The sequence below is a fragment of the Anabas testudineus genome, chromosome 2, assembly GCF_900324465.2.
Source record: "Anabas testudineus chromosome 2, fAnaTes1.2, whole genome shotgun sequence".
Classification (NCBI taxonomy): domain Eukaryota; kingdom Metazoa; phylum Chordata; class Actinopteri; order Anabantiformes; family Anabantidae; genus Anabas; species Anabas testudineus.
The window spans coordinates 25,259,680-25,287,513 of record NC_046611.1 but is presented as its reverse complement, the minus strand read 5'-3'; the positions used below and the strand labels follow the sequence as shown (position 1 = coordinate 25,287,513).

The window sequence follows — 27,834 nt, the reverse complement described above, 5'->3', positions numbered from 1 at the left end:
GCTCCTCTACAGGAAGTGGAGTGACGCTGGCGCGGTTGTTGAAAACAAACCCGGGCAGACGTAGTTGACATGACACTGGAAGAAAACAACTCAATAAACACAAAGCTTCGGACAATCACAGCGTTTATTACCTGGCTTTTACACACGGAGACGTGATATAAAATTACGTCGGACATGGAGTTATCTCCCTTTATAAGGAAAATAGGTAGGGTGAAGTGTTAGCTGAGCATGCTGTTTTTAAGTCACCTGAACTTGAAAACAAAAGACTTACGCTAAATAGTATTAGCCGCTCCTGTGCTAGCTAATAACAACAAAATGTTGTTTTAATTGCTGTTCATTCTCATGAGGTTTAACGTTATTAAATTAACAGTATGCAGACTTGAAATGTTTACCAATGCTAACGTTAGCTAATGATCCCAGTTCATTAAAAACCTTTTCCATAGCGTTAGGTCAATGCTAGCTACAGTACTGGTTCGCTAGATGTTTTGTCTCAACTTGGTTGACACTTTGTTTTCTGTAAATCATAGGCCACTCTTTGGTGGAAATAAGAGTTCGAGCACTGAAGAGCCTAATAAGTAAGCTGGACCATTCCCTGATCTCCGTCTCCGACATTGTCCAGGAGAAGATGCTGCTTGTGTATCTTCTGGAGTGGTTTAATTTTCCCGAGGTGCCAATGCAGGAGGAAGTCCTTGAGTTGATCTCAACCTTATCAAAGGTGGATAACATTATAACATTAGTTAGGTAGATGACAGAAATATCACTAGTCCTCTGGATCACAGTAGTGAGATGTCTTCAAACTCTTATAAAACATTGATCAACAGTTAATCTGCTTAATCTTGACCTGTCTGCTGAAGAAGGCTCAATGTATATTTTAATACAGTTTTGTCTCAGGCTTACGTTTCTTTCTTTTACTCACAGTGCACTTAAACTATTAGCAGATGACCAATACGCATATTAAGCTGCTGTTTTACTGCTACACCTGCACTAAATATTTTATTTTCTGTGTAGTGATTATTTATTTTATCATTTTGTCTTTCAAGCATCCTAGTGCAGCCCAGATGCTGAGAGACGTTGGCGTGGTGGACTTCCTCACACAACTGTCTCCTAATGTGGAGCCTAGGCTGCGAGCTGTCATCAGTGGAGTCCTGGACCAGCTGTTTCAGCTACCTGAGCTACTCCCCAGTCAAACAGTGGCCTACACACATGGGTTGCGTAACACAACTCCGACAGGTGTTGGAAGTTAAGCCAACTGTTTGTTTATGTTTAGAGTTTGTCGTCTACAGTTTGCTAAATATTCTTAATCTTATGTTGGAGGCAGGTGGAAAAGTTGGACTCTCCTTTTATTTGCAGAGATCGTACATCAAATATTTGCAGTATTTATTATTATTTTAACAAATCTGTTGTCTATGCTTTAGCCCTTGCAGTTATTCCACCTGAAGAAGATTTTCCTAAAATGGGCTATTTCCAAAGGACTGTGCCAGCCCATACAGATGAACCGTCTCAAAAGATAGCAGGTACTTGCATTTTGAAAACACAATCTTAAGTTTTGTGGTATGACGGCTGTTTTACATCTTCATTGCTCTTTGTGTTACAGTGCATGAGTCTGTGAAATGTCTGAAGTTTTCTGTCTTCCCATGGCTGACTTTGACAAACACAGACAGACATATACTTTCATCAAATGAGAGGTGAGTGATTATAATTAATTCCATAATATCTGCCTAATCATAACACAGTGTAAAAGTAGCAACATTTATCAAAAAAGAAATTAACCAGCTAAAGAATCTGACAAAATTCTAAATATGTGTGTTTGCTTCCCAGTCTTACATACAGATGTTGAATATATATATTTTTAATGCCATAAGGGTCAGCAGCAAGGCTAAATTATTGTATAAATTTGTCTTGTTTAATTCTTTGAAAACAGTTCTCTAAGGAGCAGCAACCCCAAACTGGTGCAGACCACATGTGAACTTCTTTGTGATGTCATTATGCAGGACTTTCCTGCTGAGATCTTCCTACAAAGGCCCAGTATTGTAAAGGTACCATTATACAACATCTTCTTACACTGACAGTGGTTATGGTATTATACATTTCCATAAATGTGTTATTTTATTGTATTGTTATATTAAAAAATGCTAGCAAATGTATATCTTTAACTGACAGAAAGCATCCCACGTTATAACAGGTGATGACATCTACAAGTACCATGGTTTTTCTTTAAATGCTTTAGCGACAACATTAAGTTTACACTAATCTCAAATATATAAACAAAAGCTGGCGATGAGTTAATAGTTTGAATTAACTTTGTAGCAGGAGACAAAATAAACTAAAGATGTCACTGAAGGATCTCAGAGTATGGTTGTTTTTTTTGGTTCCTGTCAGTCGTAATACTTGTGTTGTTGTTTTTTTTTATTTATTTATTCACATCAGTTAGATGAAGTGTATTGTTTTGAGTGGCTACCATGACCATCCTATAATGGATTTATGGGATGGTCACTCTATCTACTGTCAAAATAATAACCTGTCAAAAGGTGTCCTTGAACAATACACCAATTTATAATTCTGTGGCCCTGATCTTGTAGGAGGTTGTTTAGGCCTCTGGAGGCTCAGTTTGCTTGAGTAAGTACCAGATTGCTGTGAGGACATAGTTTGGTCATGATGTACCTCTTGCAGGAAGTGAAAGTCCTTGGTGGAGCTTGATTCTTTCCTATTAAGGCTTTCTTGAAAATGAGAGATTGTGTTAAAAGGTTCCAGTTGCCCAGCTGATGCACAGGATCATTTACACTTGTGAAGTCTGCAGTCACAGTTCAACTTTGTAGAAGTGTGCTGCACTTTTAGATGTATCTTGAGCCCTTCATTTTACTTGTATAGACTGTGTTTTGGAAGACAGATCATTTTGCCCCGACAAGCCACTGTGGATCTTACTATTTTGCTAGTAAAATGATGTATTATATATTACTTTGGTCTCAGGGCAGTATTAGCATACTGTCACCAGCAGTCTCATCACCAAAAAAAACGAGCATCGGTAAGTACTTTCCTTCTTACTTGCCCCTCCTTTGACTTACTAAAGCTATTAAGTTAAATGAAAAGACTTGGATTTAGAGCCATGACATCATTAGCTACAGTGGCCAGAAAATCTAAACTTGGAACAAATTGCTGCTTTAATGATTGATTTCCACTTGCCCTCTTTATTTATATCCAACGTTATTCCAAACTTTTCTATCACCGTCTGAGTTCAGATTCTGTGTATACACACTTCTGTTTTCAGAACCTTCTGTCTTTATTGAGGGTGGGTTTGGATAAAGGTGAGGTGAGCTACCTCCACCTGCAGGCTCTTTCCTGTTTGAAGAATCTTTGCGCAGGGCTAAGGAGGAGACTGCGCCTTCATCAGGATCCAAGCTTCTACTCTACAAAGCAAGGTACCAAGTCATGTTAGCTCGCTTATCCTCTTTGTTTACTTATGTTCATAAATAACAATCACCTGTGTGCACTAAGGCACTCATTTAATATCCATTTGTTTTGCATTTTTCAAATATAAACTCAAAGAAAACCTCAACTGCTAATGTATTCATCTGCTAATTATTTCCTTCTTATTCAAATAGATTAGATGAATATGCTTAATTATACAACTATTTGCTTCTTTTGCTGCTGGATTTTGTTGTGTAGAGCCAGTGTCCCAGAACTCTTCATTCTCCTGCTCCCTGGATGTGCGGGGCACCCAACGCTCCCAGGCTTCTTCCCCGGGGGCAGAGTGCTCTCCCCGGCCTTCTGTAGTAGGGCGCACAGGCCAGAGAGCCAGGGGAGATGGCCAAGATGGAGATGCAGCTTCTAACAGGTGCGAGAGTATGGACAGGTCTAGGAAAAAATAAAATCATGATCAGAAAAATGGTAAAGATGGTCATATTCACTTAGTTTGGCTGCTGTCACACTTCTGAGATACAAATGGTATTATGTTAGAATATTTTTTTTTATATAATGCAGCATTGTTGTCAGTTCTGTTCATCAGAACTTACATTCAGCAAGAGAGTCTTATGCTTTTTTGTGGCTTTGATAATGACAGAATTGCTAGTGACACTAGCAACCTGCACAAAAAGATAAAATGATGTGAGAATTTTGTTCTTCTTCTGGTGCGTAGTGTTTAAAAATCACTGTTTCCCATGCACTGGGTCTCTTCCCATGTTTTTATGATCCATTTCTATACAGCTTGTATGTCACTCCTTGAATTTGAGTGGTCTAAGCTCATGAATTTACTTTTGTATTCCATTCTTGTCTGGTATTCATCCAGTGGCAGCTCACACAGAGGTGGAGCTGCAGTCCAGGCTCCTGGGCAGATTCCCCCATCACCTGCAAATGTGGCCCATTTGGAGCTTCCTGACCTGGGTGTTGAAAATGTCCTGGAACTGCAGTTACAGCAGCTCACTTTAGCTCAGTTCACTGTTGCCACCATGGAGCATGCCATACCACTTCTTAAGACAGGTTAGATTCATTGTAGTCTTTTTAGCAAAGGACTAAAGAGGAAATACTATATATGAATCATAGGTCACTATTTGTTTCTCCTTTTTCTGCTATAGATATTGCAAGTATTCCCACACCTGCATTGACTGCGTTATATCAGCTATTATTTGATTTTGCCAAAAAAAAAAAAAAACTCCCATGCCCATGTTCCCTTTCTCTCTCTCTCTTTCTTGTCTCTCAGAAGGTTTGCATGTGTTCCATCATGTTCTGGAGCTGCTGTGCGATGCCGTCCTCCTGCTTGGGGACAGCGTTTGTGAGTTGGTCTGGGACGATTGCAGCCTGGTGGGGATGGAGCTGGCAAGTAAAAACACAACTTGAGACAGCCTCTTATGTAGATGAATGGATACACTTCACTGAAAAGGGGAACTGGTTTGGCCACCAGACAGTTTGCCACAGACACCCAGGCATATGGTACTCAACTGTCAAGGAGAACTGTGGGCATGTGATTGAGCTGAATGAACAATATAAGGTTACAAAGGCCTCCTGCTGGTTACAAAGAACTTCTCGCACATATGCTCCCTGAGCTACTCTCATCTGTACGCAGGGTTTATCCAAGCACAGTATTGTTGAGTTAGTAAATGTCTTCATTTATTATGTGCATATTGTCCATACAATGGATCGTGTTAAACTGGTGTGTGTTTTTATTTACCATGCAGAGCCATTTGTTATCCTCCCTGACTGTTTAAAGAATATGTTCCTCTACAGGGTGACTTATACACTTGTCATCCCAGGCCCCTGTGGCCCTCTGCTGTTTAATACATGCCCAGAGCCTTGCAGCCTGAGAACTGTTTTGTCATCTTTATGTGGAGAGCAGCTTTTGTGTGCCAGACCTCTAGGTTTTTCCTGTGGGAAAGGGCCGAACTGTTCGTGCCAGCCACAGGACATCTACTGCCCCCTGCTGGTGTTTATCTTCTATTGTTCAATTCCTACTCCAAGAACAAAGTGGCTCAGAATAGATTGCACCAATTTATTCATACTGAGATAGGGTGGATCTGTATCTCATCCCAAAATAACCCTGAAATCTGATTACATTCAATTCCTAACCCCTGGAACGAATTTTTCTGTTGGCTCACAACCACTAGCTGTGCGTTGGTGTGTCTCTGTGAATTTGCACAAAATGTGAGTACATGTGCATGTGTTTGTGTGGCATGTTTGCTTTTGTCTACATGTTTTTTTTTTTTTCGTCTGTGTGGTTTTTAGAAGGAGAAGCTGCAACTCTGCATGGAACTGTTGGGGGAAATCCTCAGCTATCATCATAGCTATTCAGCAGACATTCCTCAAAGCTCCCAGATTCAGCACAGAATGGCCTACACAGGCACTGCAATATTCACTGTTAAACTCCTGCAGACTATTCTCCCTCCTGAGAAGGTGTGTGTTTGCTTATGTAACCATATTTGTTGTTATTTTAGTGCGACTTCATCAGCAGTAAAAAAAAAAATTAAGGTTCTTATCCTTGCACAGGCTGGTGACAATCTCCCTGAAAGCACTGCAGCAGCTGTTTTCCACCTATGCTTGGACACATCACTGGGATCTTTATTACCCAGCATACAGGAGACAGCAGTAGCCTACTTGGAGCAGGTGAACCCAGACAACCATGACCTCTACAGGAGGGTGACCCGTGCTGCCCTCTGGATGGAATCCACTTGTAATTTCCTCAAGGAGGCACAAGCTGAGGTATTATCTACCTTTTATACATATACAACACTATGGATGCAAATACAAGACATGTTGTAGCAACATCTTATGTATTTCCACATCAAGGGGGAAAAGAATTGGTTGGAGTTACTGGAGCTGGCGCAGCAAGCCACAGAGGGCCTCCCATTTCACCAGCACTTACCCATTGTGAAAGAATGTGTTCACACCTGCTCTTACTTGTGAGCTCAAATCTTTGTTTCTTCCAATTAAAAAACAGTCACTTGTTATATTGTGCCTAAACATAAAACATTTTTATTCTAAACTCTTTTGCTTGTCATTCAATAGGTGGAAGTTCGATCAGGCCAGTCCTGTCCTCCAAACAGAGAGCCAGAATCTTTTCCTGAAGCTGCTGTCCCATCCCTTACTGCCTGTCAAGACCGAAACATACGAATGCACTTTAAACCTGGTCAAGGTTAGAGCAAGCCATCTTACACAGTGTCAGTGTTTAAATGGGTGTACAGGTTCATGGCTAAAGCATACTAGAGCAATAATGGGAGTCTGTAAATAAGTAGGCGGGTGAATCTCAGGTCTTTGACAGTATGCTAGGAAAAAAAAAAACCCTTGACATTTGAAATCCGACTTCTTTTCATTTTACTAAGCACTGACGGAGTGAATGGCCACATCTAAAGTGAATTGGAGGTCTTGTATGCATGAACAAGTGAGAACATAGTGATAATTTATGATGTGCTTTGGTGTGATTACATGCACCCCTAGGACTGCCTTGGCATCCAGAATGTGTCACGACAGGAAACGGGATCCTGCAGTGGAGTCAACTTTCTTCTTCACCACAGGGTGCTCTATGAAATAAGTGCTTTTGGTCTTCAGGACTCTGCAGATAAGGTAAGTGAGCTTGGTGTAATTTCAAGAACACAAATGTACTAAGTACTGCACTGGTGATTTCTTTAATATGTCAATTTACAGTATGTTGAAGTGTAAAGGAATAAATGTAATCAAAATACTGCTGTTTTTGTGTGTGTTTTTACCGTGCGCTACTTTAAGGTCATCCTAACTGTCACTTACTTCACCAACGTTGTGCAATGTAGATGTTTAAAAATGTCTGTCACTTGTGGTACCTGCTTGTAAATGTTTTATCAGCAGCGCCTTTGTGAATTCAGCAGTTTACCTGTGATCTATAGGTGAATATGGCTGCCAAGGATATCCTGCTCTTCCTGCTCAAGGGACGATTAATGATGACAGCATCAACCTGGGACAGATTCACTGAGGCACTTTACCCGGTCATGCCCATATTACAGGTATTTGTGCTGCAGAGCTTATAAAGCACCATGCTGTTTAGAAGTTATTACATTGTATTTATAGAGTGGGATGAAGTGGTGAATGTCCTTCACAGTCAAAACAACTATGATCAAAAGTGCAATTTTAGCACTCGTGGATGATTTGAACTGCATATTGAGCTGCCAGTGAGAAAGATTTAGCTATTTTCTCATTTACATCTTGTGTGTTATATTGTTGCCTTTTTTGGGGAGAAAAAAAACAAGATTTTATTAATTGTTCAGTTTCGGGCAGCAGAAAGCCTGGAAATTCTTCATGAATATACATGAGATTTTGAGTAGGCTGTCAAGTGTGATTTAATTCAAGGAGGCCATTCAGAAATGGGCCTGCCATGTCAACAAGAGACAAAATGAAACCACCCACAATCAAAGAGATGCATATTTTATTTACTGTTGTGCTACTTAGCCGGAATTCCCCATTGTTCACTCCATTGTCTGCCAAGGCAGTCTGACAATTTGTGCGTGTGTGTGTGTGTGTGTGTGTGTGTGTGTGTGTGTGTGTGTGTGTGTGTGTGTGTGTGTGTGTGTGTGTGTGTGTGTGTGTGTGTGTGTGTGTGTGTGTGTGTGGCAGGGTTACACCAGCACTGAAGAGTCACTGGGAAATTGTGTCCTTCTGATAAGTGACATGTCAGATGCGGCAACTGACATGTTTCAAAGTAAAGTCAAGCTGAAAGCAGCGCTCCGACTCCTCTTCACCAAACATCCCACGTGAGTCTGGGTCTTTCTTTTCTCATTGTCTGCGTTTGTTTGAATACTATGCCCGTGCCCAGATTTGTGCAGCAATGTGTTTGTGCATGTGTAACTCTTTGATTGTATGTGAAGTTTGAGGTTTAGTCTCTGGAATCAGAAGAACTCCCGAGAGTCTGAATATTTTGCTTTAAGGACATATTACCATTGTCTGTTGCTGTCAGGTGATGTTATCATGACTTCAGCTAAATGCTCTGAGGCCTGTGCAAGACAGCTATTCACTCCCAGTCTATGAATATTGATAGAGATGGAAATTAACACCAGACACTGGCCAGGAGCCGAGCTTGGGTAAATTTTGGCAACAACTAATAGATTTGTCTGCCCTGACAGCCACTTTTTTGACAATCAAAAGTTATTTAGATGCCATATTTGTAAAAAAAAAAAAAAAAAAAAGAAAGGTATATGTGCTGTAATAAAGATAAAATGAATAGTCTTTAACATGTTTTATATTCACTAAGATTTTTCACTTTGATGAAATGTATAAAGCCAAACTCTGTTTAACTCCAATTATGAACAGAGTAAGAATAGCAGCAGTGCAACAAATCCTTCCCCACCTAACCAGCTCTGATGAAGCAAAAATAGCCCGGCCAGACTTGGATCAACCAGCAATCTCCTCGCTTCCCAATCTTTACTGTCTCAGGAACCCTGCAGACATCACGTTAGACACCAGCAACAAGTCTGTTCTCAAGGTATAAATCTATATACAAAGAAAGGACGCGCTTGAACACTGTACTGTAATGTATGTATATGAGTGGACAGACAAAAAACAAGTGCTTACTTAAAATGTATAATGGTGGCTAGGTGGAGTTGGTGGAGAAGCTCTATTCTATCCTGTCCTCAGACACAGTTGACATGTCCCTGAGAAGATCGGCTGCAGAACAGATGGCTGTAGTGCTGCAAAGTGAGTTGCCTTAAAAGTCTTATTCAGCTGTATTTTTTATATTAGACTAATATGTTTTTTGAGTCTTGGCTGTGACAGGTTTAAATGCCTCTGTGTATTTCTCATGACATAGCTGAGTCATTTTATTTAAATCTGAAACACAGTGACTGGTTACACATGCTGCTGCTTCCAGTTGCTGTGTTTTGGTTCTGTGCAACAGCTTTTGTGTTTTACCTCCAGTCTGTAAAAGGCGTCTGCAAATTATCACTGGAAAGCGAAGAAGCAGAATGCAGTTGCTAAACATTCACATTCTTTACACAGTTGATTTCCCTGTCCCTGAATTGTTAACCACAAAGATGTTGGGAAGGCCTAATTAGGGCACAACATTTTTTTCGTATTTGATAAAAGTAAACACCAACTTTTAAAGTTTGTTTTATAAGGGAGAATCATAAAAACAACAGTTTGCGGCAGAGTGCATCAGACTTAGTGCCTTCCCACCACCATATGTTTTAGACAAGCAGGAAAAGCAAATAGCTGAGGATTATGCAGTTGTTTATTGTCAGCATATTGAATTGTTCTCTTACTTCCCCGCAGACACAGCAATGCACCCAGTGCTGAAGAATCTCGGAATAACAGACAAAGTCATTTCTTTCATTATGGAGAGTGTAAACAGCAACAAGGTAAAAAACAACAAACCCGCTTTGGTAAAGAAATAATAGATGTGTTCTGAACAAATGTCTTTTTGAAGCCAAATAAAATCAACACTATCTCATAAATGCACAAACATGTGCTCACACTTGTGTTACTCTCATGTGCTCGCCTATGTGCTCGTGCGAGTACATGAGTTGCCAGGGGATGTGGAGGAAATCCACTGAGGCGTGCATGATAGAAAGATGAAATGGCCTGTATTAATAGTGTCAGACAGGCCCTGGTCAGCAGTGATTTTTGCCCTCTAGTTACTGCAGTCTGCTGATCATTCTCAGGCCTTGAATCAAAAGCTGCTAACGTGTAAGCGTCCAGCGTGTCTGGCTTCATGGAGGTGGAGGGACAGGGCCACAGAGAATGACTTGTCTCAGCTACAGTAACAAGTATGTGCAAGAGGCATGTCTGCAGGTTGTGTTTGTCCCAACCCTCCATCGCCTGCAACCTGCACAGTCCTTAAATTTGGGTTTAGCTTATGTGAAGTGACACTAAAGAGCTCCTCTGCATCTGTATGTGTGAGACAGGAGCAGGAAGAGGCAGTAAGAGAAATTGTGCGTTTATGTTTTCCCTGCAATTAAACACAGAATGCATATGTTGCTGTTGTCCCCAGAGCTTTGATTGCCTGCTGGAGCCTTGTGTATGTATCCTGAGGAAACTGGTGTATGCTGATCCATCTCTGAGGCACAGCCTGGCACAGCGCAACCCTCTGCTCCTCGCACTGCTCAGGGGTACATTCACAAGACAAGTCATTAAGTAACAGCTACACACATTGTGCTGTGTAGCCGAGGGGCACATTTTCAAAAAAATGATGGCAACTCATCTGTTGATGCATAGTTTGTAACCACACTGTCAAACTGTAGTAAGTGGCATATTAGCATGGTTCAACTTGTTGCCATGGAACTCAACACCAGTACTTTATTTCAGAGTTTTATCTGCAATGCTGCAGCTGCTGAGATATACAGAGAAACTCAATATGTAGGTGCATAATCTGAAGGTCCTCCTAGATATATTAAATCGTAATAGCTTGATTGTTAAATGAAAGACTTCATACCAAAAATATGTGCCTATGTGTTTTTTATGCACTAACCAAAAAAGTCACCACCTGGATTGCACTAAGCAAACAGGTAAGAGGTTCACACTGGAACTTACTGCAGTGATTAATGTGTAATATGTATTATATGGCAAGACAATGAGCGGACTACCTGAACGTACTGAATTGGCCAGGTTTTCCCATCAATGATTTTTTTTCTTCCCTGATGGCTTGGGCATATGCCAAGATGACAATGCCCAAAGCATGCCCAGGCTCAAATTATGAAAAACCATTTTGGAGAGAATTAGAAATTTTCACACGTGGATTGGCCAACACAGAGTCCACACCTCAACCCCGCTGAGAGTCTTTGGGATGTGCTGAAGAAGACTTTACGCAGCGGTCTGATCCCATCATGAATGCACGCTCTTGGCATGAAATGAATGCAGCCCTGGATAGAAATAAATGTGGTGACTTATTGAAACAATGCCACCATGAATGCATTTTGCAATCAAAGAAAAAGGTGGACTCTTTAAGAAATATTAAAGAGTGTGACTTTGTTTTTTTTTTTTGGCTAGGCAGTTTCTGTTACACATGTAATGTTGAAATAACTTAGTTTAAAGCACTCATTTGTTTGACTTAGATGTCAGGTGGCACATTTGTTGTCATAATGTTATAATGTATGTAATATTTCAGTGAGGATTTCTAAACTTGAATTTTAAAACAAGCATTTTAAGTAGAGTGGTTTATAAATCTTTCCATGAGGTGGAGAGTTACGTTTATGTTGTCTCTCATTTACAGCATCTTTGATATTGAAGGAGAACAATGGCAGCAGAAGTGAGATTGCTGTTCTGATGTGTTTACTGCTATTCGATGAGATTGCTAGCATTGAAATGTGGTGAGTTTTAAACATGTTTCTAATAACTATGTACACACCCAGTGAAGCGCTTTGTCTTACCTGGTTCTTTGCTGTTCTATCAGGTCACACATACCCAACACAGCTGTGACTCTGGCGTCCTTCTCTCTGCCACTGACAGTAATACGGAGGTAAGGTCATTGTGTCGTATCAGAGCTCTTTTCACTTAATTATTAGAACAAACATTTCACACTTCTGATTTTTTCCCCACAGGTACAACATCCCTTTCCAGGCAGCGAGTCACCACGCTGTCAGCCCATACTGTTGCGTCTCACCTCTGTCCTCTGACCTCCTGAGTCTAGGCCCTACTCGTCAAGTCTTGCAGGTAGCTTGGAACATTGCACGGTGCTCTGGGATAGAAAACCTTCTTGAGGAGCACCCTGGCGTCTGTACTACGATTGCTGAGTAAGAACTTGATAATTTGTTTTTCATGTTACTAAATAGTATGATCATTTGTGATATGAAATAGCCTGTACATCAAAGCAGAGCAGTGTTTCTGTGTTTCAAAGCTCTCCTTCAGTAACAAAAATCACTAACTAGGTCTTTATAAGTGGGTTTTTGTTTTTTTCCATTTACACACAGTTATTTTGTATTGTTTTTAGATAATCCTGTAATGTTCAGTTGTAGTTTCAAACAATAATTCAGTGACACTGTTTAAACATAGAAGTGGTATGCTACAAATCTTGACACCCTCTCCTTTCTTGTAAAAGAATTGAAGGGAAGAATTAGTTTGTGTTTCATCTGTCTTCATTTACTTCTAATTCAAACAGATGAGTCTGTCTCTCACACCGTTTTAACCAGCTTGATTACGACAAAGATGTTTAAAGCATGCCATAGATGGATCAGTCTGCCTGAAACTAAATGTCATACAGTGCTATCCTTGGAAGAACAAAAGTTGTTCGAGAAGTAGTAGTGACTGAAAATCGAAAGCTGTCTTTCAAGGACTTATTATATTGTACAAAGCAAGGCTCTAGGTGCAGAACCACAACCCCTTTATTATACAGCTAAAATCCTGTATTTTTATTTGATTATAGGGTTTTGAGTACTGCTTCCTTATTGTAGTTGCATCTGCATGTTTCACTTACATCTCTCTTTGGATGACTCATAAATGTCTCATCCCTCCAGATTGGTGATTAAATATGTTTGTTAATGCAATACATTAGTATGCTTGTGAGGATGCCACTTGCACGCACTTTGTCAGCACATCAATAGCCATGTAATTAGATTTTGAATATGTTTTTTTTTTTTTTTTTTTTTAACATTTACAATTTGTTCCTCACAGATTTCATCCTGACTTAAAGCTGTCAGAGACACAGGTTCTGTCTCTGCAGGTATTGCACCTTCCCACTGCTCTGCGAGAATGCATCCAGGCCATTGTCACAGCAGCGGGACACAGTTCGGTGACCTCTGCTCTCTGCAGGCTCAGGCTCTATTTGCTGATTGACAGAATGGCCCTCCCTCACATGCCCACTTACAGCTGCAGAGACACACTTCAGTCCCTCAGTTGGCAGACAGCAGTGACCAGGTACGCTGAAATGAACTAAAGATTTATGTACTGTAGGTTCATTCACTAATCATAAGTTTATGTAATAAGTAAATACTGAAAGGCTTTATGTGACCATTAAAGCTTTCCTGAAAAAATCGGAGCAATATGTGATATGCTGTTTATTTCTCTGATTTCTCTGCTTTACTTTTTCCTTATTTTTTATTATATTTTTTCTGGAATAGTGTAGTTTACCCACATTAATCTCCTCATAAGTACATATTAAAGACATATTTTCATTCTTTATTCCAATTATTGTTTTTACAATTCAGTTTTCTTCCCCAAACCTACTTTAATCCTAAAGAAAATAATCAGAATGTTATCCATTCGTATTAATAATTAATAACAAGGACAAACCTATGAATTCGTGTGTTTATCTTCATTTGATTCAATTTGTTTTTTGCCAACATTTTGCCACATTTTAGACTCTGCCTTTCTAGCGGCATATGTCTTATCACAATATCACCTGACAGAATAAAAATAGAATGATGAAAAACATTCTATGCTTTACTCTAGCTTCAACTTTGACCTGTGTTATTATTGAGTATTTCCCTTTCAACCACTTTCTCTTCCTCTGTTGTCACGGTTTCTGCCTCATCCTCCCTGCAGATTTCTACAGGTGCGCCCAGCATGTGTTGAGGATGAGAGGTTGCTAGTGGCCATTGTTGCATTTTTGAATGCCTACTTCAAACAGGTGCACACCGAGTCTCCATCTGATCCAGAGGACGAGAACCTGCGCTGGATACTGGAGCTGCTTCTCAACCAGGTATAGATCATTTCTATTTTCTAATAAAACATCACTGTAGTAGTGCAGCATTTCTTAAATAACTGTCTTGGGTTTAAAGGAATATTGGCTATTATTTTACACACGGTGATAACATTAAACTGAGTGGTTGTGGTATAGATCCATTGACATTACATTCATTTATGGATATGATACATTTTTATCATAATTTCTCCAGATAGGCTGTATCCTCTCCAACACAAAGGGTTATATATGTACACATCAGACAAACATAATGACAGAAACATACTATCACAGTGTACCACATCAGACCTGAGGCGTAATTTTTTTTTTTCTGAGCTTTTAAAAGAAAGTAAGATTCATAATTTTGCTCAAGGAGAAGAATCGCTTCACTGTTTTAGTTTGGAGAGCTACTTTTAGGATTTAATCAATCTCACCTTGGCTTTCTCATTAATGTGTGTGTAAACAATAAGCCCTCCCCTGGCATCTAAAGCAGACTCAGATTGAATGCCTGGTAGGGGTGAGCAGCTCTGCTCTGCTCAGACTTTTTTGTAATTACTGAGCTGTTTCAGCAACATCTGTCACTCCCAACACTTGCATTAAATATCTACACAGTGTGTGCTGCTCATTAAGAAATTCTGCATAAGTGTTGTAGAGAGGGAGGGAAGTGTTTTCTCACCTATCATACTATCAGCGTCCTCGACATCTTCCCTTCACTCGTTAGTCTGAATTTTGGAACGTCGTCAAAGTTAATAACCCACAGTTAATAGAGTACAGACACGAAAAGAAAAAACTAATAGACACATTTATAAGTTGTCAAAATTGAACATCTAAAACTAAGAAAAATTAAATAAAAAAAAAAAAAAAAGCAAAGAAGTGTAATTGCATTAAAATGGGATAAATCCAAAATAAATCAGGAAAATAAAGAACAAACCACTAAAACCTCGGTGTCCTTTCATCAATCAATTATCCAGGAGAGTGTGTCCCTCCTTAATTTGCTTCTTGGTGTGGAGACGCAGATCGCAACTCAGAGCCCAGGGGAACTAGAGGAGCTGAAGAACCATGTCAGCCAGAAACTTCAGAGAGAACTCACCAGCTTCTTTAACACCCTAACCCTTAGACTAAGACACACCACTGACAGGTACGACAGAATTGATCTGTTCATCAATTATGAAGTCCTGAAATATCCATCGACTACTATTCATGGCCACAGTTAATCTTCTAACACTTGTCCTCATATGTGTGTGAAATCATAAAAAATGAAGAATGAAGAAATTATATAACTCTGTCAGTGTATGAATGAGGTGAATGTATACTATTGTAGTCGTATTCATTTTTCCTATGTGGTTGTAAAATTGATTGATAAAACATGAAAATAAATGCCAAACACATGAGAAGCCACAGGTTTATGATAAGGAATTGATGTGCTAATTGTCAGCATTTTCCCCCTGCATCTTGTGTGCCCTCCTGTCTGTATGGTTTGCCTGTTTTTTGCTCTCTCTCACTCTGTCCTTTCCTGTCGGTCCAGGCTATGTTTGGCATTAGCGGGCCCCTTCAAGAGCCAGCTGGCAGTTCGCTTGCTTCAGAGCCTGCGGGTGTCTGACGCCCCGCGTTTCTACGGCCTCCCCAGCCTGGAGAGAACACTGCAGGGCATGGTCAGCCTGACTGCCCAGGCTGGCTGGAGCTCCCACTGCCCTGATCTGGAGCCCGTCGCCCTCTGCTCTAAGTATCTCAGTGGGCTGTTAGAGGTGTGTGAGTGCGTGTTTGTGTTTAGCTCGTGTGTGAGGTTCTGTGTACGCATATGCAAGCCTTCCACCCTCTCATCAGACCTGAGACTGCCTACAGAAATGAATAAAGCAAAAAGTGCTTTCTGAGGAATTAATTAAAATTAAGCAAAATATGGTTATGGGACATGAACGGCAATAGGTAAAAATCTCATTGATTAGATATGCCATACTGTGAAGATACTGATGAGATTAATCAACCTTGCTTATTCCATCTGTTCAGTTGCTCAGCAGCTCATAAAACAATAACGTAACACAGTGTAGAGCAGCTTGCGCAGTAGTCCTCAGCACAGAGGTGTCCAAAAACTGTGTTTTTACTTGAGAATGAAGCGCCCTGCTGAATAGACTATCCTATTTACACAACACCCATCTCTGTTTATTTCATTCGTTTTAATGGGCAGCTTTCATGGACACGAGTTAAGATTTCGTAAAGATTGAAGGTTAATTTCCTATCAGGCCGAGATCCACGGGCTATTTGTACATCTCTCATTACCATCAGATAACTTACTCTTTGATTCCCAACCCTCTGACCAACCTCTCACCTGATAATATTGGCACTGTAGGGCCCTAAAGCTCAGCAGGCCTTGGGCTCGTCTCACTTCATCTGCTCTTCAGTGCAGTCCCACATCCTGATGGCACATCAAAGCAAAATAATTAGTCTCAGCTGTATTTAGCTAGCTTGGAGTGAGTTGCATGACAAGCATACAGCAATCATTAAGTCAGACACAAGTATTCTTTGTTCAGTCAGCTGACTCTGCCTTTAGTGTTCAAATGACACTGAACTTGGAGAAACGTGTGATAGCAGCTACTTATCAGATCCAAATATCACACGGTCCTGCCAGTTACATTTTTTGGATGGGAAACGGTGAAATAAATTGTAATTGGTGTCTTTTACGCAGGTGATTTCATCGTTTTATGTTGAGTGGGGAGGCAACTCCATGTCTTTCATGGGGAAAGGTGTGACCAGGAATGCTGTCATCTGCTTACTTCACCTGTCCCATGAGATTATGGCTGAAAATAAGGGCAAGGTAAAAATCAACAATGCTCAGACAAAGTCATACTTTCTGTGTCAGTTTGTCTTATTTGTTTTTGTATCTGTGACACAAATTTAGTCACCTTCCGGGGTCCAGATGTGTGCAGCCTGAAAATACACACTACTGTGCCATACTAACACGTCTACCAAAGCCATATTGTTTAATCTGCTCTTTTTCTGCCATAGGACTTTATTTCCGAGTGGTCTTTGGCGAATGAGGCAGCTGCTGAGGAGGCTAGTACCTCTCAGTTGGGTTTGGCCTGGCTTATCCCGCTATGGGTGGACAGAGATCAAGAGGTACAGACAATCTCTAGCTTCAGGCTGTTCTGAATAACCTTTGTAATTAGATGGTGTCGCACATGGAGAGATTTGTTTTGTCATTTTGTTACAGTTCTGCTTTTGTATCGGGACAGTAAAACCCTCGTTGCGTGTTTTAACAGCGGGCCTGGGGATAAGTTCCCACTCAACCAAGGACTCTTAGATCATCTTTGCCTTCATCAATTTTAATGCTAGTAAAGTATTACAAATAACCAGTGCTGCAGGTGCCCCCCCCCCCCCCCCCCCAAAAAAAAAAAAAAACCTTCCACATCATTTGACTCAGTTTCAATCTCACTTCAATTCAATTCATTTTTTCATTTTTTATTTGTATACTGCCAAATCACAACTCATGTTGGTAAGATGACATTTCCTCCAACAACCACCTTAATTCATGTCTCTCCTTTCGTGTCAGGTGAGATTTGCCAGTTTAGGTTTGGGTGCTGCTCTGTCCACAGTGCCCAGTGGGTGCCAAGCTCTGTGCGCGTGCTGTCAGAACATCAGCGGAGGTCTGTGGGGCACGTTGCTCAACATCCTTCTGGATCAACAGGAGAGCAGCATGGTCCGCAGAGAGGTACAAACACACTGAGCACTAGATAGGTTAATTTTCCAAGATTGACAAAATATGGTTTATCTGTTACAAATTGTCACATCTTAGCATCCAGTGTTGTTTCTTTCTTCTGAAAGTTACTTCTCTGAAGCCAAATCTCACTTTCTCTTCATCTGTGCTAGACTGTTATGTATTACCAGCCAAACACAGCCAGATGGCACTGTTGCTGATGCTAACTTGTGTGTCTTTTTTGGGGGGCGGGGGTGTTGTGTGTCCAGGCTGCATTTATCCTGCAGAACTTGCTTGTGATGCCTATGCCTGCCAACGCAGAGGAGGCCAAGGACTCCAACTGGCAGGTCAGCAGCTCTGCCAGATAGTTAAAAAGCTTTTATAGTCCATGAACTGTTTTTTTTTTTCCTCCTCTCTCTCTTTCTGTCTCCCTGTGTTTCTATCCCCTGCTGTATGTCAGAGGTGACATAAGATGTATTTTATTTATTCATGTCTTATCAGGCTTTTTATACAAAAACCTAATGAAGCTGTAATTGCCAGAAAAATGTTCATCAAGAGTGATTTCCAAAGCACTAACCAGGCTGTGTAGAGAAAAAAACAGACTTGGAGACTTGACAGTGACTATTTGAAACAAAAAGCAGCAAAAAAAAACTAGGACGCAAAATGTCACCCTGTAGATGAAAAAGGATGGTCTTATATTCCTGCCATAAATTAACTTAGCAAATAAGGGTTCAGTTTCATTCAGGGTCAATGCATTTAGTGATTTTACCGTTCACCTCTACTTTTCAGTGGTCAGTGATGGTCAGAACTGTATAATACAAATTGGATGTTCATTCACCCACTCCTTTCAGCACCCATGTGTCCATGATGAAGTCTCTGGTGTGTCTTTGGTGGGTCTTCCAGCACTCCAGGCTCTGCTCTACCACTGTCAGTACTTCCAACACGTGGCTCTCTCCGCCTCCAGTTGCTACCGTGGCAGGTACACTTTCTGCCTACAGACTCATGCTGCTGTTAGTGGTGCCACCAGTCATCAGGAGAGCATTTCAGTGGGTAGGCTGTGTTTCTTTTATTTATGTTTTAATTACTGTCCTGACAATGACATGCAGAAAGCAACAATCTGGATCTGAAAATGCATAAACTGTAGTCTTCTTTTTAAACCATAAACCATCTAATTGTTAAGTGAATGGTTTTGTTTTTTTATGTCATTATGTGTTTGTGTTTGTCTAGATTCGGAGAATTCTCTGAGGTTTTGGAGGTGTGACCCACCAGCACCCAGTGTCGACTCTAGCAGACCTTCTAGCTCCCTCTCCACATCCAGCACTGTGGTCAGCAATGCTCTTGTACATTATAAAACACACACAGACATACAAACAGCTCCATTAAGTCAAATAAATCATCACATCTTCACGTTGTCCTTTACAGATAAGAGGCTCAGGGATAGACACCCCTAAGGCTCTCTCCCCATTGACCATAATGGACAATACTGCTGCCAGCAGACTCATGGCTCAAGGTACTACAGAGAGATCGGGTACATGTTTAGACACATGCATTCACAGTTATGCACTGTCCATGGTTTAGTCCTGCAGACCAACCACTTCCAACCATGAAAATGTTATTTTATTGTGATTGAACGTCACCGTGGTCAGTGGTAGTTACGAGCTAAAACCAGTCTTTGCATTTGTAAATTCATCTCACATATACAGTTTAATAAAATAGAAAATTGCTATTTCCCCTCAGTTTGGTGTTTTTGATTGTGTGATCAGATGGAGATGTGCTTTGCACAGTGTGTGCACGGTTGGCGTGGATTCTCTATTAGTTATCTATTGATTTGTCTCACAGGCCAAAGTGACACAGACACCAGCGACTCAGTTACATCCCAAGACTCCCGCCGGGGCGAGCCCTTGGTCATGGAACCTGTTGTCATGGTAACGCCGGACCTCCTGACAGCCCACTGTGGCCTGCTGACTAACCTGCTGGCCATCCTGCCAGATTTCACCCTCACTGCCATCCAACACAACCAGATCATTAAAGCCCTGTCCAGGTAAGAGGCCACATAATCAGTGCACCTTTCCCTCTACCGTATAAATATTTAACAAAAGGGAAAATGTCAAAGCATACATACAATATATGGGCTTTAACAATTAATTGTTATAATTATTTTAGTGCTGAAATCTTGTGGTAATTTCTTGTTGCTTGAAGGAAAGATTAGATTAAGACATTGATTACTGAACTGAACTTTTGAGGTTGTAGTTGCTGTTATAATCATAAAAAAAACATTTGTTTTAGATTACTAAAACTAAAAATTCATGTTTCATGACTTCCTCAGTCTAGTGGATAATGGGCCTATTGAAAAATGCCTCACTGAACTGAAGACACCTAACATCCTACCAGGAGAGAGAGAAGCCATCAAGAGCCAGGTGAGGAACACTGTGATAGACAGTTCTGAAGAGTTTTTTAACTTCTTTCAACGTGTTTTTGTTATTATGACATATTACAAAAATAGGGGCTGGTGCAGTTCAGTGCCAGTTTCAGTGTAGCACTAGGATGTCTAAGGGCTCCTACAGATCTTAGTGTGGGTGGAATACATAACAAGCTCATACTGAAATTATACCTCTGTTTTGCAGCTCAGAAAATTAGCTTTTAAAATAGCATTACGTATTCTTACCATATATCAGTTTTCAACTTTCATCTTTTTTTGTACCTATGTAAAACTCTTAACCTGCTGTGTGCATGTGTGTATTTTTTTTTTTTTAGCTTGTCACTCTACTTCAGTTCCTGGCCAGTTTCTGTAAGCTGCTGCAGTCCTGTGTTACCGTAAGCCAGGAGCTGATCGGCCAGATGGACTTCCTGAAACAGCTGCTGACTACTCTAGTTGCAGTGCTCATGCTGGACACCAAAGGACTGGGTCAGAGCCAATGTTAAATTCAAATTAAAATAATAAGTTAAAATAATGAATATTAGAAAAAATGTCTATATGTCAAATACAGTGTATCCTGCTGTGTTGCTGTTACTGATGTGTGCCCACTCCCTCTGCAGGATACTCCACAGTGTGAAGTCGGTGTGTGGCTTTGTGGTGGTCACGTGTCATGAAATTTGTGACTCACTCTTTCTGCTCTTCAGATCCAGGTACCCGAGACAGGGTTTGTGTGTGCTGGGCAGACGTGTTTATGCTCCTGGCTACTCTGGTGAGGAGGGACAGCTTAGCAGCGTACCCATCTGTCTCTGCTGCACTGGGAAGACGCTGGCGGATATTTGCAGGTACACAGACACTTCCCTCTGTGTGTGTATGTGTCTGTTTTAAGGTGACAAAATTAATTATTCTAGATTAGGCTGCAGAAATAATTGTATATCACAAGTTACTTCACAATAACATTTTATTATCTTTTTGGTGTTGATCTTAATTTAATCTTGACACATGTTGAAATTGGGTTGTTAAATAACTTTTCCGCTCAAATCATAAAGACTGAATATCACAATTAGGGTAATTATGCTGATTGCAGCAACTTACTAAATAATCAGGATTGGCATTTTAGGTATAATTTTCAGGCCTTAATTCTGGTTCAGAAAGAAAGATTCTATCATATTAACACGTTTGTTGCATCATTACTGTTCATCATAACTTCGACGAACAGATGCTAGGATAGGATAGCATAATTGCATACAACCTCTACTCCACCTACTCATCTTCCTCTGTGATTAATGGCTTAGCAGGGAACCTGATGAGTCCAGTAAAAGATCAGTGCCGTGTCTTTGTGCATATATTTATGCACACTTAAATAATTGGTGTGTTCTTCACCAGTCATCAACTTGTCATGGACAAACATCCAACCTTTCAGGAAATGGTGAATTTCACATTTTGCCTCGCTGTATGTAGAAAGCCACTGTCCCACCATGTTGTTTTACCCCCTGTTTATCTGCAGGAACATTATCGGTGTGTGTGACTGAAACTTCCACAGATCCACTTCTCCACACAGTGGCTCTGCAGTTTCTATGTACGGTTTTCACACAGGAGACAAAGAGTCGGGGTGTAGGACCCACAGACTCGGCCTCTAAATGTGCAACTGCGTTGTCTGACATTTTGAATGGACCCTCAGCCAGCCAGCTGTGTGAACTGTTAATGCAGGTAAGTGGGGGGGTGGAGGAGGGACATAGTTTGTCATAAACCATAACATATGTGACTGTTAAAATAATTCTGGCAAGGTTTGAGATTATGTGGAGTAATCACTTTGTCCCTCTTTGACTGTTGATGTCAGAGTTTTGAGAAGAGGACCCTTCAGGACCCTTTAAAGAGGCTGACAGCTAGAGCTCTGGTGACACTGCTAGCGTGTAGTCCTACAGCTCAAAATCACGCAGCCAAAGGTAACTCTATGTTAAACCTCCTCCTGGCCTGGACAAGTTTAGCAAGATTCTGTTGTGTGAATCACACTCAACCAGTGTCTTAATTACCACAATAATTGAGATCTTTATTTCAATTATGATGCATAACTTATTATTGTGTTTAAAAAATGTGACATGTACAAATTTTAATTTGTGTCATTTCATCATGTTCTGAACATCTGACTGTCTTTTTATTTCAGGTGGTTTAATTGACAGCTGTGTGGAGCAACTGAAGCAGGTTTACTCCCAGCTCCACCTGGAGTCCGTCCGGCCGGGCAAGACTTCTCACCGCAAAAAGGTGAGCGGAGACTTGCTGGAAATTTCCAGTCTCACTGTTTTTCTGCTTACCTGTGTTTTTCCATTGGCAAGAATATTTACATCATGAATACATCTTTGGATAAATATTATGAAAATTGACTTACTGTGTCTGAAGAGTAAAGGTGCACTAACAGGTGCTTGTTTTACTATTTAACAAACTGCTCTTTGTTTTGGCTTTCTGTATTATCAGGAAGAGGGTTATCTAAAGGAAGTCAAGTTGACGGTGGAGATCCTGCGGAGTGCTCTTTACTGCAACGATGAATGCAAAGTGAGCCTCTGCGCCTGCCTTTTAATTTCCCCTTGCTAATTGGATTTTAATTGAACCTCAAAGTGCCAGTGCTGTGCCTGTAAATGAGATTCACTTAAATGTGCATGGCTGTGCTAACATCTCAGCAAGTTTAGCTTCTTAAACGCTGTAATGGCATTACTTACAGAGCTTATTATCTGTTTTTTATTTTCTAAGTGGCCTCTCATTTACTGGTGGTTACCCCGGACTAAATAGCCATTTACTAAAATATTTAAGCTTTTAATGTTGATTACTGCCATCTGTGCTATTGTATAAATCAAGGTGTCTTAATGTATACTATGCATCTGTAGTCATGAGCATGTCTGAAATGGATAAATGGATGTGTGCCATGTCTGTGGGTATGTGTTTATCTATCTGTATTTGTGTGAGTAGGTGGTGGCCACAGATGCTCGCCTAATACTGGCACTCTATGCTCTTTGGCCTTGGTTCCTTTTGGACGACCCCACCATGGAGGCAGTGCTGGAGCTTCTGTGTGTCTATACGGCCAACTGCACCACAGGTCTGTGTTTGTCTGTCTGTACGTCTGTATGTTTGTGCAGGCACTGTGCCTGGTGTGTGCCTACCCATCGCCTCTTCTGCAGTTGCAAATCTGACTGAGTCACACACACTTCGCACTAAGAGCCCCATTGTCCTCTCCAGTGACCACTGAACAACATTGTGTCTTACTGTATAAGAGCAGCGCCTGCTTGCCGGCCAGTCACAATGGGTACAGTGTCTGTGCTGTCTCACTGTATGTAGGGTGGTGGGTTTCAGCCCAGTGGGAGATGATGTGTGTAATCACAGAGTATCTTGTTGTGTTGCCTGAGACATTGGTATTCCATCATTCGAATGTAAGAGCTATACATGTGGAAATCAAAACTGCCATATATTTGAATTAAACAACTTTTTGAGTGGAGGTAGGGAAAGACTCAACGGGAGGACAGAGTCAGGAAATGTAACTTTGATAAACTACTAGTGGTCCCTTTGATTTCTTTGTGTTTGCATGCATGCATGTGTGACTGGTGTAGTTGTGCAACAGAAATCGGTTTCATCAGTTAAAAATAAGGACGTTTCATGTGAAACTTAAGAATGTTTTTAAGTGTGTGTGCGTGTGTGTGCGTGTGTGTGCGTGTGTGTGCGTGTGTGCGTGTGTGTGCGTGTGTGTGCGTGTGTGTGTGTGTGTGTGTGTGTGTGTGCCTCAGTATGTGTATCTCTGTTTGATTGGCACCAGTTCCTCAGCAGGTGCATGTGCTCTGATCTAAACTCGCTCGGTTTAGACCCCCCATAAGCTCAAGCTGTGAAGTACCAGAAATCAGTGAAGTCGGGCACAGTATTTCCCTAAAGGTTAACTGAACAGCAGGTTGTGTTCAGGCTGCATGCAGCCAGGCTTAATATTACACCATCCACCCTCAGGCTACCATTTTGTCTCCTGAGACTGCTACATTTCTACTGAATGTTCCATCTTCTGTCTGCCTCCTTCATTCAAGGCTTTGTTTGCACTGCTAGTTCAACCCAGATTGTTGTTTTCATCCCTCAAACATGTATTTTTACAGATATTTTTGTGGCAGATTTGAAACTTACTTACATAAACATGAAGAAAGTTTGTTTCCCGTATATGTTTCATTAAATTAATCCCATTTAAGGAGCAAGAATTAATGACTTTTTAGTAAGAAAAACTGTTGCCAAAGCCTAGAGCTAAAAAAAAAATGTCCTCCCTCTCTGAGTCAGAAAATAAGGTTTTCGGGGTTAGTCCGTAAGTGTTCAGTATCAATCAGAACTGAAAGCCATTTAAAAGATGAAACTCTGTTCACTTTGAGCCCTGTTTTGAGATGACTGTTCCTCTATTGTACAAGACGTCTACACATCTTCATCATTTGTGTTTGGTCTTGACAGCTCTCACATCAAAACAAGCTGCATGTGCAGAAATGTTTTGGTATTGTGGGCAGACAACCATGTAGCCCGGGAGGTCAGTCTTTATTTTTGTGGTGGCTGCTGGTGCTGCTGTCTGGCCAGCTAGCCACCTTTAAGATAAACAAACGGTAGCAACCAGTCCCAAGAAGAAGAAGAAGTGTTTCACAGTTTGACCGTTATTGAATAACTGGCTGGTAGCAGTACAATGACCTTAACTATTTAGATTAATACTTTCCACTTAACTTGACGAAGGTCAGTGTGGGGGAGAAGCGTGTATGGGAATGCACGAGAAACACTGAGCTTTAGTCTGTTGTGCTGCTACATTACTGAGAATGCTATAGTCTTTACCTTCAGTGAAATAAACTACACACCTGTAATGTTTCTAACATGACTGAAAAAAAGTTATACCAGGGTGAAGGTTGTGGTTGTTTTGTTTCTCCTCTCCCCCAGCTTGCAGTTCTCTGTGTGGTGGTGGCCCTGGTGTTGCACCAGGCTCTAAAGGAACCTCTGGTAGCTCTCTGATGCACTCTGTCATGAAGCTGACCACAGGGTTTGCTCCAGACAACAGCCCTCTTCAGAAGCTTGCCTTCTCTCTCTTGGCTAACCTTGCCATGTCCCGTGACTGCAGAGGCCTCCTGCAAAAGGTACAAACCTCATACACAAACCTGATACATGACATTTTGAACATGCGTCTGCTGACCAAGTCAAAGAAAAGTTCAATAACAATAATCTTCACTCTCCAATACAAAGACTCTAATACATGAGCATCAGTTCTTCCTTTATAAGAATAAATCCCAATGAGTCTTTGAGAAGTTTTCCTAAGTTTATTTTTAACTGGCTGTGAAAAATAAATTTACAAGTTAAGTAAATGTAACTTAAGTGAGACATCGGGTGTTACATGGCAAATGCTACAAATAACACAAGCTCCCCTAGCACTGTCCCAGATCTCTCCTTCACACTTCACACTCAGCATTATACTGGCTGGGAAATGTTTTCTGAACTGGGCAGTGGCTCGTAATTATCTGTTCACATATGTTCACACATGCTCACTAGCATGCTTTAAAGTTTCTCTTGTCTACTTAATTTCTGTCATTTACAGAATAATTTCCTGCAAGCCTTCCTCTCAGTGCCAGTGCCCAAGGTGGGTGGTGTTAAGACCACATCTGTAGGCGGTAGTGGTGAGAGCCTGCTGAGCCTGTGGCTGCGGTTGCTGGTCAGTCTCTCATTTGCAGAGGATGGCCAGCAGAGTGTACTTAAGGTGACTGGAGCCCTGGAACTGCTGGCAGACCTGGCACCTCATTGGCGCAATGCACTGCTCACCCTTCACAACCTCTGCTTCTGCCCTGCCAACAAGCCACACATCATTGCCAACGGTATGGAAGGGATGTGGGGGTTAAAGTTACTGATCTCAAGCACAGATATGAGGATTTAAAGATAAAGTACAAAAGGAAGACTTCATGGTCTGACATTTTGGAGGAAATGAAACATTTTCTTTCTTGCTGTTTAGCCATGAGTTAATTTATCAGAACTACTGTATGTTGTTGATAATTAGTTTTAGAGTATTTTCTCTGTCCCCAGATAATTTTCCACTGCTTTAAAAATCATAGAAAGTAACTCTTGTGCAGGAACTAAATTCAGAACTGCAACTGGACAAAAAAGCAAATAATATGGAAGTCATATAGAAACTCTGACTACAGTGTAGGTAGGAAAGTAAGTAGGCACATAGATGAAGAAAGGAGAGGAAGTTGCAGAGACTACAAGACATTAAGATGATGTGTCGCCCCCCCATGCAATGCAAGCTGCAGGTGGGAGTTGTGGGCACAGGTAGGCGGAACACCTCGCACCATTTTTTTCCTTTTGAAAGATCACATTTCCTGTGTGTATTGAGCATAAACTGTCTGAAACAAGCTTTTTAACAACATTTTACATACAAACTAACATGACTGTGATGAGACATAAGATAGTGTTGGGACACTCACAGCTGATTAACGTCTCTGATTATCTTTTTCAGACAAAGCCATGAAGGTTTTGCTCTGCTCTCTGGAAAATAAAGATATGGAAACTCGCTGTATAGGAGCTTCTGCACTTTGGGCGTTGCTCCACAACAACCAGAGGGTACACACACACACACACACACACACACACACACACACACAACCACACACACACACACACACACAAACTCACCCAAGTATTTATGTTTATAGCGACCGCATTTATTGGCTAGTTCCGAGTTTATTGGTGATATATGTCACATTAAATCAGTGGATGTCTTCATTGTCTGCTTCTGTGCCTGGCATAAACACATCTGCCATGAATCTTCTTCATAGGTCTTTTTGTCATCTAATTCTAAATCAAAGTTTGCATTCAAACTCCTCCTCCTTAACACAGTTCATGCTAATCTGTGTTTCGGATTTCCTCTCGAAGGCCAAGACTACTTTGAAGTGTCCATCTGTTCGAATGAGAATTGAGGAGGCACATAACACCTCTAAGAAAGGTATACATGTATTCACTTTGATAAGGGGAAATCAGCATCTATAAATAAATCTAGGTATTTTACTGGCATGTTCTCTTCTTTAGAGTTCTTTAGACTTTTGTTTTTTTTCCTTCCAAACTGCAGATGCAGAGAACAAGCAGAAGCCTACGAGTACCTACCTGTTGAAGTGCCTTGAAAACCTTTCCCAGCTGTTGAAAAACTGATGTGTATTTATTATTCTTTGTATTATGTTTTATGTCAAATGTTAATTAATTTTGATATTAAAATTCTAAATGGCAGATACATATGCTTTGTTTTCCTTAGAGCAGTTTTATTTTCTTCTACAACAATTGTGGTTTAAAACACTGCTGCTGTGGTCGTGGGGGTGTTGCTGCTTTTTCACAGAAGAGCACTTTTGCTTTGTTCATGACATAAAACTTTCAAGGAAGCCCAAAAAACCTTGTGTTTACAGGAAGCTACATGTCTAATAATCTACAGCCATGCTAGGACCCGTGTTTTATAGAAAGTGTATATTAGAAAGTTTATTTATCTATTTTTTCTTCATTTTTGTTATTTGAATTGGAAATTTGTTTTAGTTCTTAAGCCCGATCCTAAAATACAGACATTTAAAAGAACAAGGAGCCAGAACATGCAGAATTTAATGGAAAACAAAATTTGGCATTTGAAGACAAAAATCTATTACATAACGAATGCCAAAT

General features: G+C 40.8%; 1 protein-coding gene across 3 annotated transcripts; it reads left to right on the top strand.

Annotated features, from left to right (window-relative positions):
• Window positions 1–49: 49 nt before the first annotated feature.
• rttn (rotatin) lies at window positions 50–27,409 on the top strand. 3 transcript variants are annotated; one of them, XM_026363095.1, is made up of 49 exons: window positions 50–205; window positions 528–715; window positions 1,041–1,230; window positions 1,416–1,514; window positions 1,595–1,685; window positions 1,922–2,036; window positions 3,266–3,416; window positions 3,664–3,832; window positions 4,283–4,473; window positions 4,694–4,809; window positions 5,713–5,880; window positions 5,974–6,186; window positions 6,274–6,386; window positions 6,493–6,619; window positions 6,922–7,047; window positions 7,344–7,460; window positions 8,068–8,204; window positions 8,761–8,932; window positions 9,045–9,144; window positions 9,718–9,803; window positions 10,436–10,553; window positions 11,654–11,750; window positions 11,834–11,899; window positions 11,982–12,173; window positions 13,051–13,293; window positions 13,921–14,077; window positions 15,031–15,197; window positions 15,585–15,804; window positions 16,740–16,868; window positions 17,060–17,170; window positions 17,604–17,762; window positions 18,017–18,094; window positions 18,599–18,797; window positions 18,975–19,072; window positions 19,170–19,257; window positions 19,587–19,788; window positions 20,074–20,164; window positions 20,502–20,652; window positions 20,868–21,005; window positions 21,668–21,870; window positions 22,001–22,106; window positions 22,325–22,422; window positions 22,633–22,710; window positions 23,122–23,248; window positions 25,090–25,283; window positions 25,739–26,012; window positions 26,651–26,754; window positions 27,067–27,136; window positions 27,260–27,409. In XM_026363095.1, the coding sequence occupies exons 1-49, from the start codon at window positions 175–177 to the stop codon at window positions 27,337–27,339; spliced, it is 6,738 nt and encodes a 2,245-aa protein (XP_026218880.1). In that variant the 5' UTR covers window positions 50–174; the 3' UTR covers window positions 27,340–27,409. The 3 variants fall into 3 exon arrangements, with proteins under 3 accessions (XP_026218880.1, XP_026218879.1, XP_026218878.1); XM_026363094.1 differs by having other exon boundaries at window positions 1,041–1,239; window positions 4,697–4,809; XM_026363093.1 differs by having other exon boundaries at window positions 1,041–1,239.
• Window positions 27,410–27,834: the final 425 nt, after the last annotated feature.